This window comes from Chrysemys picta, chromosome 24 (genome assembly GCF_011386835.1).
Source record: "Chrysemys picta bellii isolate R12L10 chromosome 24, ASM1138683v2, whole genome shotgun sequence".
Lineage (NCBI taxonomy): Eukaryota > Metazoa > Chordata > Testudines > Emydidae > Chrysemys > Chrysemys picta.
The window spans coordinates 12125844-12139819 of NC_088814.1; the positions used below are offsets into that span (position 1 = coordinate 12125844).

The 13976-nt window shown below is 49.5% G+C and overlaps 1 protein-coding gene across 1 annotated transcript in view; it reads left to right on the forward strand.

Moving 5' to 3' along the window:
* The window catches only part of LOC101952926 (alpha-2-macroglobulin-like protein 1), a 53972-nt gene that overhangs the window by 7446 nt on the left and 32550 nt on the right, over positions 1–13976 (forward strand). Inside the window, exons 7-10 of the mRNA XM_065577458.1 lie at positions 1054–1138; positions 1405–1534; positions 8955–9069; positions 10145–10254. Coding sequence (XP_065433530.1) covers positions 1054–1138; positions 1405–1534; positions 8955–9069; positions 10145–10254 — 440 coding nt within the window. The remainder of the gene's footprint in view (positions 1–1053; positions 1139–1404; positions 1535–8954; positions 9070–10144; positions 10255–13976) is intronic.

Consider the following 13976-nt stretch of genomic DNA (forward strand, 5'->3'; position numbering starts at 1 on the left):
GGCTTCTGGGCCTCGGAGCTGCCCAGCCAGCTCCTATCAGTGCCCCAGGATGGCCCAGACCCTGAGGGACAAACTGCCATGGAGCAGCCCCCCGGCTTCTCTGGGCTGAGCCCAGGTGTGAATTTGGCCCTGTCTGTCCAGGCTGCCTGGCGGGGCCCTGCTGGGGACGAGGTCCCAGCCGAACACCAGCTCCCAGAGGGAAACAGCCGGGACCTTATCAGCCAGGAGAAACGCCCATGTCAATGGGCCCCCATGGTCCCTGACATGTCCCCGCTTTCAGGCCCACATTGTCCCTGGTCTCGAGCTAGGGTGACCATACATCCCTGGCCAGGACAGTCCTTTTTTTTAAGCCCTGTCCTACTGACCCCTACTTTTTTGGCTCCGATGGGGGGGGTGAGCTCTGGGGTGGGGCCGGGAATGAGGGGTTTGGGGTGCAGAAGGGGGAATCTGGGCTGGGATCGAGGAGTTCAGAGGGCGGAAGGGGGATCAGGGCTGGGGTTGGGGTAGGGGGTTGGGGTGCAGGGGGTGGCTTGGGGGTGCCAGCTTATCTCAAGCAGCTCCTGGAAGCAGTGGCATGTTCCCCCTCCAGCTCCCAGCCATGGTTCCCAGCCAATGGGAGCTGTGGGGGGCGGCGCTTGGGACGGGGGTAGCGTTCGGAGCCCCCTGGCTGCCCCTATGGGTAGGAGCCAGAGTAGGGACATGCCGCTGCTTCTGATAGCAACACATAGCCACGGCACACAGGGAGCCTGCCTTAGCCTCACTGCCCCGCCGACCGGACTTTTAACAGCCCGGTCTGTGGTGCCAACTGGAGCCTCCAGGGTCCCTTTTCGACCGGGCGTTCCAGTCGAAAACCGGACACCTGGCAACCCTACTGCTGCAATCTGCAGCCTCTTCTCAGCCCTGCTCCATTTCTGGGCCCTTCCCCTTCCCGCCCAGCCGGCAGGTTGGTGGGGGGCTGCAAGACCCAGGGAGAAGCTCCAACGCCGAGGATTGCGATGAAACCCCCGAGCCGGGGCTGCGGGTCGGTTTCACCCCGTCCCTCTCTGCCCCCAGTGCTGCCCAAGTTCGAAGTGACCCTGGAGCTGCCCCCCGTGGTGACGGTGCTGGATGAGACGATCCTGCTGCGGGTGTGCGGCCGGTGAGTGTGAAACCAGCCCTGCCAGGCTAATAAGGGGGGGCTGGAACTGCCCTGGACCTTCCTCCCCCGCCCCCCAGGCCAGAATCTGACCTGCCCCTTCCCTGCCTGCGCCCTTCTGCCCCATGCTCATGGCCAGGCAGGACTCCCTGGGGCTCTCACTCCCACCCACACGACGAGCCCCACCCCAGCAGGGACCCGCCCCTCATGGGCAGGGGGGTTGGCCCCCTCCCCTCCCACTTACCCTCTCCCTCCCCTCTGCTAAACAGATACACCTATGGGAAGCCCGTCCAGGGGAGGGTCCAGGCCAGCCTGTGTCGGGAGGAACAACCACCATATCACCGGTACCATCTTCATGGCGCACTAACCGGGGCTCTGTGCACGGAGCTTACTGGCCAGGTGAGTGTGACTGGGGCGGGGGGAGGTACATGACATGCTGGAGGAGGCTCCTCTCCATGTTTTTCTTACACTGGCCAGAGGGGGCGCTGTGATCTGCCTTGATGATGTTGGTGACATTGGGGGGTGGGGACATAAGAGCGGCCAGACTGGGTCAGACCAAAGGTCCATCTAGCCCAGTGTCCTTTCTGCCAGCAGTGGCCAATGCCAGGTGCCCCAGAGGGAATGAACAGAACAGGTATCACCAAGTGATCCATCCCCCATCGCCCATTCCCAGCTTCTGGCAAACACAGGCTAGGGACACCATCCCTGCCCATCCTGGCTAATAGCCATTGATGGACCTATCCTCCATGAACTTATCTAGTTCTTTTTTGAACCCTGTTAGAGTCTTGGCCTTCACAACATCCTCTGGCAAAGAGTTCCACAGGTTGACAGTGTGTTGTGTGAAGAAATACTTCCTTTTGTTTGTTTTAAACCTGCTGCCTGTTAATTGCATTTGGTTACCCCTAGTTCTTGTGTTATGAGAAGGAGTAAATAACACTTCCTTATTTACTTTCTCCACACCAGTCCTGAGTTTATAGACCTCTGTCATATCCCCCCTTAGTCATCTATTTTCCAAGCTGAAAAGTCCCAGTCTTATTAATCTCTCCTCATATGGCAGCCGTTCCATACCCCTAATCATTGTTGTTTCCCTTTTCTGAACCTTTTCCAATTCCAATATATCTTTTTTGAGATGGGGCAACCACATCTGCACACAGTATTAAAGATGAGGCCATACCTTGGATTTAAATAGAGGCAACATGATATTTTCTGTCTTATTATCTATCCCTGTCTTAATGATTCCCAACATTCTGTTTGCTTTTTTGACCTGCCGCTGCACATTGAGTGGATGTTTTCAGAGAACTATCCACAATGATTCCAAGAACTCTTTCTTGAGTGGTAACAGCTAATTTAGACCCCATCATTGTCTATGTATAGTTGGGATCTGTGTTCCCTGTAAACTGCGAGAGATGAGAATTAAGTGCCACCCAGCTAATTAGCAGAGCAGCCAGCAGCATGTGTTCAGGTGCCCCTCCCCCCATGTTGCTCCATCCTGCAGCTGCTCCTGGGAGCCGGGACCCTCCTGCTCACTGTGCAGAGCAGCGGGGTGGGTGCTGATGTCATGGTGTCCCTCTTCCCTTGCCCCTGTACCCCATCTCCACAAAACAGGGCAGAGGGGACAGCCTGGCTCAGTAGGACTGGGATCATAGAAACAGAATATCAGGGTTGGGAGGGACCTCAGGAGGTCATCTAGTCCAACCCCCTGCTCAAAGCAGGACCAACCCCAACTAAATCATCCCAGCCAGGGCTTTGTCAAGCCAGGCCTTAAAAACCTTTAAGGATGGAGATTCCACCACCTCCCTAGATAACCCATTCCAGTGCTTCACCGCCCTCCTAGTGAAATAGGATGAAACCATTACTCCTTGTTCTGTCATCTGCCACCACTGAGAACAGCCGAGTTCCATCCTCTTTGGAACCTCCCCCCCCCCTTTCTGGTAGTTGAAGGCTGCTATCAAATCCCCCCTCACTCTTCTCTTCTGCAGACTAAATAAGCCCAGTTCCCTCAGCTTCTCCTCATAACTCATGTGCCCCAGCCCCCTAATCATTTTCGTTGGCTTCCGCTGGACTCTCTCCAATTTGTCCACATCCCTTCAGTAGTAGGGGGACCAAAACTGGATGCAATACTCCAGGTGTGGCCTCACCAGTGCCGAATAGAGGGGAATAATCCCTTCCCTCGATCTGCTGTCCATGCTCCTACTAAAACAGCCCAATATGCTGTTGGCCTTTTTGGCAAGAAGGGCACACTGCTGACTCATATCTAGCTTCTCGTCCACTGTAACTCCTGGTCCTTTTCTGCAGAACTTCTGCTTAGCCAGTCAGTCCCCAGCCTGCAGCGGTGCACTTCCTTCCCAAGTGCAGGACTCTGCACTTGTCCTTGTTGAACCTCATTTCTTTTGGCCCAATCCTCTAATTTGTCTAGGTCACTCTGGATCCTATCCCTACCCTCCAGCGTATCCACCTCTCCCCAAAGCTTACTGTCATCTGCAAACTTGCTGAGGGTGCAATCCATCCCATCATCCACATCATTAATAAAGATGTTGAACAAAACCGGTCCCAGGACCGACCGCTTGGTATTGGCTGCCAACTAGACATCGAGCCATTGATCACTACCCATTGAGCCCGACAATCTAGCCAGCTTTCTATCCACCTTATACTCCATTCATCCAATCCATACTTCTTTAACTTGCTGGCAAGAATATTGTGGGAAACCATATCAAAAGCTTTGCTAAAGTCAAGATATATCAGGTCCACTGCTTTCCCCATATCCACAGAGCCAGTTATCTCATCATAGATGGCTATCAGGTTGGTTAGCTGCTGCCCTCTGAATGGTGAGTGGCTGAGTGTCTTTCTTAAAGAGACAGTGAGGGCACTGTTTCTCAGTTTTCCCCAGCAGCCAGCTCACAGAGTCTCTGTCTCTCTCCCCCTCCCCATGCCCAGGTACCCCATCTCCGCAGAGCTGGGGAGGGGAGACAACAGGGCTTAGGACAGAGCAGGAAAGCTTTCAGTGAGTGTCTTAAAGAGACAGTGCACGGCTTTCCCCAGCAGCAGCACACACACTGTCTCTGTGTCACAGACACACAGTCTCTGTGTCACACACAGAGTCTGTCACACACACACTCTGTCTCTGTCACATTCACCTCCCAACACATACTTGTATTATTGTTGCTACCTCTTGGTACTTCCTGTAATGCACATATATTCTCTGTAATTTTATTCTTTGAAAGTCTGTTATTTTAGTGTTTTGACTAGTCTATGCATTTCATAATTTTTATTTCTCTTACACTTAAATTTAATTATGTGAGTATTGAGTTCTAAAATGCCTAACCTGTCCTGGCTGGAGTAATTATTCCTATGGTAACTTTTTAAAAATATATTAGATCTAGGTTATTTTTTTCTACTGGTAGTGCACATAGGTACATACCTCAGTACACATAACAAAATTTATTCCGCACATGGATGGAAAAAATTAGAGGGAACATTGGTTGGGATTATGTTTTCCAGTGTGCATTACTTTGCATTTATCAACATTGAATTTCATCTGCCATTTTGTTGCCCAGTTTTGAGAGATCCTTTTGTAGCTCTTTCCAGTCTGCCTGGGATTTAACTATCTTGAGTAGTTTTGTATCATCTGCAAATTTTGCCACTTCACTGTTTACCCCTTTTTCCAGATCATTTATGAATATGTTGAATAGTATTGGTCCCAGTACAGACCCCTGGGGGACACCACTATTTACCTCTCTTCATTCTGAAAACCTACTATTTATTCCTACCCTTTGTTTCCTATCTTTTAACCAGTTACCAATCCATGAGAGGACCTTCCCTCTTATCCCATGACAGCTTACTTTGCTTAAGAGCCTTTGGTGAGGGACCTTCTCAAAGGCTTTCTGAAAATATAAATACACTACATCTACTGGATCCCCCTTGTCCACATGCTTGTTGCCCCCCTCAAGGAATTCTAGTAGATTGGTGAGGCATGATTTCCCTTTATAAAAACCATGTTGACTCTTCCCCAACAAATTATATTCATCTATGTGTCTGACAATTTTGTTCTTTACTATAGTTTCAACCAGTTTGCCCAGTACTGAAGTCAGGCTTACCAGCCTGTAATTGCTGGGATCACCTCTGGAGCCCTTTTTAAAAATTGGCGTGACATTAGCTATCCTCCAATTATTTGGTACAGAAGCTGATTTAAAGGACAGGTTATAAACCATAGTTAATAGTTCCGCAATTTCACATTTGAGTTCTTTCAGAACTCTTGGGTGAATGCCATCTGGTCCCGGTGACTTGTTACTGTTAAGTTTATCAATTAATTCCAAAACCTTCTCTAGTGACACTTCAATCTGTGACAGTTCCTCAGATTTGTCACCTACAAAGGACAGCTCAGGTTTGGGAATCTCCATCACATCCTCAGCTGTGAAGACCGATGCAAAGAATTAATTTAGTTTCTCCGCAATGGCCTTATCATCCTTGAGAGCTCCTTCAGCATCTCGATTGTCCAGTGGCCCCACTGGTTGTTTAGCAGGCTTCCTGCTTCTGATGTACTTAAAAAAATGTTTGCTATTACTTTTTGAGTCTTTGGCTAGCTGTTCTTCAAATTCTTTTTTGGCCTTTCTAATTATATTTTCACACTTCATTTGCCAGAGTTTATGCTCCTTTCTAGTTTCCTCACTAGGATTTAACTTCCATTTAATAAAGGATGCCTTTTTGCCTCTCACTGCTTCTTTTACTTTGTTGTATAGCCACAGTGGTACTTTTTTGGTTCTCTTACTATGTTTTTTAATTTGCGGGATACATTTAAATTGAGACTCTAATATGGTTCTTTAAAAAGTTTCCATGCAGCTTGCAGGGTTCTCACTTTTGGTGCTGTACCTTTTAAATTCTGTATAACTAACCTCTTCATTTTTGTGTCGTTCCCCTTTCTGAAATTAAATGCTAACATGTTGGGCTGCTCTGGTGTTTTCCCCACCACATGGATGTTAAATTTAATTATATTGTGGTCACTATTACCAAGCGGTCCAGCTATATTCACTGCTTGGACCAGATCCTGTGCTCCACTTAGGACTAAATCAAGAATTGCCTCTCCCCTTGTGGGTTCCAGGACTAGCTGCTCCAAGGAGCAGTCATTTAAGGTGTCAAAAAACTTTCTCTCTTCATCCCTTCCTGAGGTGATATGAACCCAGTCAATATGGGGATAGTTGAAATCCCCCATTATTATTGAGTTTTTTATTTTTATAGCCTCTCTAACCTCCCTGAGAATTTCACAGTCACTATCACCATCGTGGTCAGGTGGTTGGTAATATATCCCTACTGCTATAATCTTACTAGTTCACCTATCTTATTATTTAGACTTCTAGCATTGGTATATAAGCACTTTAAAAACTTGTCACTTTTTAGCTGTCTGCCATTACGTGATGTAATTGAATGGAACTTTTTTTTTTTCATTTGACTGTTTCTCATCAGATCCTACCTGTATTTTATCATCTTCCCTCCTCTCCTCCTTACTAGGACATAGAAAATCTCCATTAATAGATCCTCCCCTAAGGGATGTCGCTGTCTGAACCACGTGCTCCTCTGCATCTGTTGGCTTTCCCCCAGGCCTTAGTTTAAAAACTGCTCTATGACCTTTTTAATTTTAAGTGCCAGCAATCTGGTTCCATTTTGGTTTAGGTAGAGCCCATCCTTCCTGTATAGGCTCCCCCTTTCCCAAAAGTTTCCCCAGTTCCTAATAAACTTAAACCCCCTCCTCCCTACACCATTGTCTCATCCACACATTGAGACCCTGCAGTTCTGCCTGTCTAACTTGCCCTGCATGTGGAACTAGAAGCATAATGTCACCATGGAGGTCCTGGACTTCAATCTCTTACCTAGCCTAAATTTGGCCTCCAGGACCTCTCTCCTATCCTTCCCTATGTCATTGGTATCTACATATACCACAACCACCAGCTCCTCCCCAGCACTACACAGAAGTCTATCTAGATGTCTCAAGAGATCTGCAACTTTCACACCAGGCCGGCAAGTCACCATACAGTTCTCCCGGTCATCGCAAACCGAGCTATCTATGTTTCTAATGATCGAATCCTCCATAACTATTACCTGTCTCTTCCTAATAACTGGAGTTCCTTCCCCCAGAGAGGTATCCTCAGGGCGAGAGAATACCACAACATCATCTGAAAGGAGGGTCCCAACTATGGGATCATTTCCCTCTGCTCCAGTTGGATGTTCTCCTTCATCCTCCTCAACAGCACAGAGGCTGTCAGACGGGGGGTGGGACTGTTCTACTGTGTCCCGGAAAGTCTCATCTATGTATCTCTCTGTCTCCCTCAGCTCCTCCAGTTCAGCCACCCTGGCCTCCCAAGCCCATACACAGTATCTGAGGGCCAGGAGCTCCTTGCACCGAATGCACACATACGCCACCTGCCACAGGGCAGGTAATCATACATGCTGCATTGGGTGCAATAAACTTGATAGCCCCCACTCTGTTGCTGGACTTCTTCCTGCATTCTCTTTTTACTCCCGAAGCTTGGTCCTTTGTTGTTATTTTGGTTTTATCGGGGGGTGGTTTGGGCTTTAAATTTAAGAATGTTAAGAGTATCTAGCCCCCCAGCTCACACTCCCTGCTCTAAACTCCCTCGCAAAACTCCCCTGTTAGCCGCTCCTGTTCGCTAGCTCCTCTGGTTGCTTAGGAGCAGGCTTTTAAAGCCCTGGTCTTCCTGAGTAGCCCCGCCCCCTGGTTAAGGGTTGATGGGGGCTAAAGGGCTTAGGGATCACAGCCTCCTTAAGCAGCTCTCAGCCTTGCCTAGCAGGCCGCTAGGCTCAGCACACACACGGTCAGCACAAACAAACAGACCATACGGTATATTTCAATCAAGCAGCAAGCACACCACAAACACACACACTACAGACAACTGGCAGCTGTGTAGCAGGGCTTAGGGACTTATACGGCCCCGCCCTTCACCACAATATCTCAATGCCTCACTGATCCTACTAGCTGTCGGGAGGCGAGGCAGATTCCTGTCCCCATTGTACAGATGGGGAACTGAGGCACGGAGATGCTCAGGGTCCGTCTGCACAGCAAAAACCCTGCGGCAGTGTCTCCGAGCCCAGCTCTGCTGCCTGGGGCTTGCACCGTGGGGCTAAAGGAACAGTGTAGATGCTCGGCTGGAGCCTGGGCTCCGAGACCCTCCCCCGTCCCTGGGTCTAGAGCCTGGACCTGACCATCAACCTGCTGGTTTTAGCCCCGCAGCACAAGCGAGGTCAGCAGGGCTGGGCTCTGAGACTCGCGGCCGCAGGGTGTTTCTGCTGCAGCCGTACTCAGAGGGACTTGCAGGCAGCTTGTGGCAAAGCAGGGACTTGCCCCCAGGTCTCTCCAGACCTAGGCTAGTGCCCCAGGTTACGGGGCCGCCCTTCCTCATCAGCAGCTCTCGTTAGGTGGGGGCAATGGAAAGATACAAATCTCCCCGAATGCTCTCAGTCCCTGGGGGGGTAGGGGGCCGATTGGAATTAGCCAGCATTACCACGACGATGGGGGACAAGCACCAGGGGATCTGTGATGGTCACGGGTGGCCAGGGCCTGTTTTACGTCTCATCCCACCCACAGAACCTCCAGCTACACAGCGCCCCCAGCGCCTCGCTGGGGTACTGGTGTCAGGGCTGACTCCAAGGTGAGAGCGCCCCCTGCTGCTGACTTCAGCACCCAGATTTTCTTTGAGTGTCTCCTGTCCCGGCACTAACCAGGCCAAGCCTAATTAGAGACCTGCTGAGCTGACACCTGCGGGGTCTGGTGCAGAGCTGCTGCTAACGGGCTGTGATTCTCTTCCTCCAGACTGAGAGCAATGGCTGCTTTTCGACAGAGGTGGGGATGGCTCCCTTCAACCTGACCCAATCTGGCTACAAGAGGAGCCTCCAGGCCAAGGCGTCTCTCGTGGAGGAGGGGACAGGTAAGGTTGACAACCCTCCAGGATTGGCCTGGAGTCGCCAGGAATTAAAGATTAATCTTTAATTAAAGATTATGTCATGCGAAGAAACCTCCAGGAATACATCCAACCAAAATTGGCAAGCCTAGGGACAGGTGGGATTGAAATCAAGCACACATGCACAGCCCCAGGCAGCCCCCAGCACTGAACCCCCAGGGGCAGAGGGGGCTCACTTGCCCGTGTGGTCATGTCATTTGTAGCCCAGCTGCTTTAGAGACAGGCCCAGAGGTAGCATTGGGGGTTGGATCTGGGGTTCTGGTTCAGCCCATCACTGGGATCGATTCCTCATGAGGAATTCAGACCTGGGGACATTCATGCAAAGAGTAAACACCCTCCCGCGAGTGGCCTCTGGCTGTGGACTGAGCTGGCAGAGTGGAGTGAAGGCCCAGCATGTGTCACTGGGCCCTGAGTCACGGCCTCAGTGATGTTAGTGCTTAGCGTTCAAAACTGCAAGTGCTAATCGCTTAGTAATGAACCCAGATAACTCCACATTTAGCCCAGAAGAATCCTGATTTCCAGAACGGCCGACACCCATTTGGCTGAAAACTGTAACTGTGGGGTGGATACAACGTTACCCTCGGGTGCTGACATCAGCGATGGTGAAGTGGCTGGAGGACAGTGGGTCCAGAACGGCAACGGGTCACGGGGCACTTCAGAAAATGGCCCTTTCTGGGGGCAGGCCCTGTGCCAAGTGGCCTGTGTACGGGGTCAGCTCTGGGGCCATTCAGTAAGGAGCTCTCTGCTGGGGAAAGGGCCGCAGAGCCAGGAGACCCTGCTGGCAAATGTCAAGTGGCTGGTTTGGGATTAAGCCCCAGGGGAAGGTGGATCTAAATTTTCTAGTTTCCAGATTCCTCAGGAAAATCCTTCTCTGACCCCAGCCAAACCTCCCAAATTTTCCTCCAAATCACACCCTCCAGTCCATAGCTAGAGGGGGTAAAAATGGCTGCACGGATTGTTATGGAGAGAAATCTGGGACGTAGCCTGAACTCTGGTGGCTCTCCTGGCACCTTCCTCCTATCGTCCCTCCCTCTCCTGCTAGGGGTGGAGCTCAACGCGACCAAGAGCTCCAAGATCGTGTCTGAAATCGCTACGGTGACCTTTGAGGACGCTGACGAGACCTACAAGACTGGAATCCCCTACACTGGCAAGGTAACGGGATTACCGGTGTGACAGAGTGGGATATGTTTGTACCGCACTGTAACCTCCATTGGTGTTGACTGCTTGCTGGATGTGCTGCACTTCTGGTGCACACGTGCCCCATGCACTGGAGATCGGATGCTTTAGCTGCGCTCTCCATGTCCTCAAGCCCCCCCTTACCAAGGGCACAATGAGGGTTGAGAAAACCAGGCAACCCTCAGTTCCTTCTCACAGCCCCTGGCTGAGAGACAGAGCCAGCAGCAGTGTTCGGTCTCCTGCTCCACTGAAGTTTTCTCTTTATATTTTGTAAATAGTAATTTTTGATAGTTAACAATTTTTACTGGAGATAGTGGTTTAGTTAGTTTAGCTGAACTCTCCTGTTTTAGGGAGGATTTCAGTCATAGACTCCCTCTCCTCGGAGCAAACAATGCCGGCCATACGTATAGGGTGGGGGAGTCTAGCCTGGGAAGCAGGGACTCTGAAAAACACTTGGGGATCGTGATGGATAATCAGCTGAAGACAAACTCCCAGTGTATTAATGGGTCCAAAAGAGCTAATGCGATCCTAGGATGTATTAACAGGGGACTCTCGAGTAGGAGTAGACAGGTTATGTTACCCTGGTAGCCATCTCTTCCACCTCTAAGGCTGTGCCTGCCCCGGTTAGCGACCTCGAGTGTGATGGACACCATCTGCCACGGAGCATGAGAGTACATCTCCTCCTCAGGTACCTGCTACATCACCTCTTTCTTTGTCACTTAAGAAGGGCAGCTCGAGGCCAACTCCTGGTCCCTCTGGCTCCCAGAGAGAAGGAGTCCTGAGTCCTTGGTTCCGCTGCTGGCTCATCTCTTGGTGCCCAGAGAGGATTTTGTGATTAATGGGGTCTCACAAGGGTCAGACCTGGGTCCAGTACTACTCAGTATTGTCATTTAATGACTTGGATAATGGAATGGAGAGTGTGCGTGTAAAATTTGCTGATGACACCGAGCTGGGAGGTATTGCAAGCACTTTGGAGGACAGGATTCAAATTCTAAACAACTTTGACAAATTAGAGAATGGGTCTGAAATCAATAAGACGTAATTAATTAAAGACAAGTGCAAAGTACAACACTTAGGGAGTCAAAATCAAATGAAAATGTGGAATACCTGGCTAGATGATAATACTCCTGGAAAGGATGTGTGGGTTACAGTCAGTCACAAATTGAATACAAGTCAACAGTGTGATGCAGTTACAAAAAAGGCTAATCTCATTCTGAGGTATATTAACAGGAGTGCTGAATGTATAGCACAGAAGGGAATTGTCCCACTCCAGTCGGCACTGGTGAGACCTCAGCTGCAATACTGTGTCCAGTTCTGGGTGCCACACTTTAAGAAAGATGTGGATAAATTGGGGACAGTCCAGAGGAGAGCAACAAAAATGATCAAAGGCAAATGACCTGACATATGAGGAAAGGTTAAAAAACTGGACATATGTAGTCTGAAGAAAAGAAGGCTGAAGGGGGACCTGAGGACAGTCTTCAAATATGTTAAGGGCTGTTATAAAGAGGATGGAGATCAATTGTTTCCATCTCCACTGAAGGTCAGACAAGGAGTAATTGGCTTAATCTGCTGCAAGGGAGATTTAGGTTAAATACAACTCTACCTCGATATAACGCTGTCCTCGGGAGCCAAAAACTCTTACCGCGTTATAGGTGAAACCGCGTTATATCGAACTTGCTTTGATCTGCCGGAGTGTGCACACACACACCCCCCAGAACGCTGCTTTACCGCGTTATATCTGAATTCATGTTATATCGGGTTGCGTTATATCGGGGTAGAGGTGTATGAGGAAAAACTTCCTAACTACAAGTGCATTTAAGCTCTGGAACACACTTCCAAGCGTGGTTGTGGAAACCTCATCACCGGAGGTGTTTAAGAACAGGTTGGGCAAACACCTGTCAGGGATGGTCTCATCTAGGTTTACTTGGTCCTGCCTCAGTGCAGGGGGCTGGACTAGATGACCTCTCAATGTTCCTTCCAGCCCTACATTTCTGTGATTCTGTGATGTTCCTCAGACACCCTTAAGATCAGCCCATCCATTAGAAGAGTTTTCAGCCTCCACTTCTTCTTGTGGGGGTAGTGAAGGGGGCTCAATATTCTGTTCCGCTAGGATACCCTTTTATGGCCCTTATGTATTAGAGAAACCCTTTAGGAATAAGGGTAGATATAGGCATGATAGCACTAGACCCTCTGCTTGTATCCACCTACATGACTTCATTCCCTTTACCAGTATGGCCAAGGTTCCTGGCCTTACTGGCCCCCATGGTCTCATGACTTTCTAAACACATAGCCAGATCCACTTGAGGGTGAGGTATTCTTTGAAGGATCAACTGGTTGTGCCGTAGACGTCTCAAGCTTCTGACATACAGTCCCAGATGATGCAAGAAGTTATGCCCCAACAGCTACTTGCTGGTGCAATTCGGGAACATCCTCATCGTCAGATGAAGTCACAGTACCACCTTCTACATCTCTATTGGCGAACTATAAAATGTACCAAGAGCTTCTACAGTGCATGGTGGAGGCATTGGGGATCCCAATGCAGACTGTCCAGGAAAAGGGACTAATTGCTTGACATTTTACACACTCCTTTGCCTGAGAGACTTGTACTTCCTAAAAAAGGGCATTTTTGTACCTGTCCATTTATTATGGCAGACTCCACCATCTTTACCACTAGTGTCAAAGAAGACATAAAAGCAACATCAAGTCCTTCCTGTAGGATTTGAATAATTCTGTTCTCAGCCTCCTCCTGGTTTTTTAGTGGTGACTGCAGCACAGGCAATGACTAAACAACAATCTTCTAAGACCACCCCTTAAGATAAGAAACTGAAAAGACTGGATCTCATGGGAAGGAAGAGCTACTCGTCTGCGAGTTACAAGTTTGTGTGGCGAATTATCAAAATTTCCTTTCCTGTTCTGACCATTTGAACTGGAACAAGGCCATTGAGGTCCTGGAGAAACCTCCTTCTGAAGCCAAGGACAAATTTCAGGGTCAGTTAATAGTTAGGGCCTCATTCAGCACCAATAGAGGCGGTGGACCCCACTTCAAGATCTATGGTGACAGCAGTCACCGAGCATCGCCCGTCATGGCTACAGTGCTCTGGGCTGCCAAGGGAAGTTGGAAATATATTGGACGTTCTTCCCTTTGAGGGGAGTGAACTTTAAAATGCAAAACCGGCTGAAGTGTTTGTGACTCTTCCCAAGGTTCCCCAGGCTTGTGAGGCAACCTCGCTAACACCTGCTCTTAGCGTGAGAAGGCCTAGACTGAGCCTGCCTGGACTCAGTTCCCTGACTAGCAACACAAGCATTGCTCTCCAGGCCTCCACACGCCTCACTCTTTCTTCATAGGTTAGCAATAGGCACGCTCCAGCCCCCAGTCATCTGAGCATCTCCCACAGTGTCTGGCCCCTTCTCCACTGGGCACTCACAGAATTACCAGGCCCACTGCTCCCAGAAGACCAGTGCACCACAGCTTACTAGTTATACCTTAGATCCCAGCTCCAATTAACACACAGAACTTAGATTTGTTTACAGAGCAAGCAAGTGGATGTTTATTTAACAAAGCACAGAGATCCCTATGCCAGTAAACCAAAGTATTGGAAACAAGGGGTTAAATATACAATAAAATCATAAACACATTCCAGAGCCTGAACTCAGTTAACAAGATGCCCTTTTGTCTAATAAGGCACTGCTTACCCCAA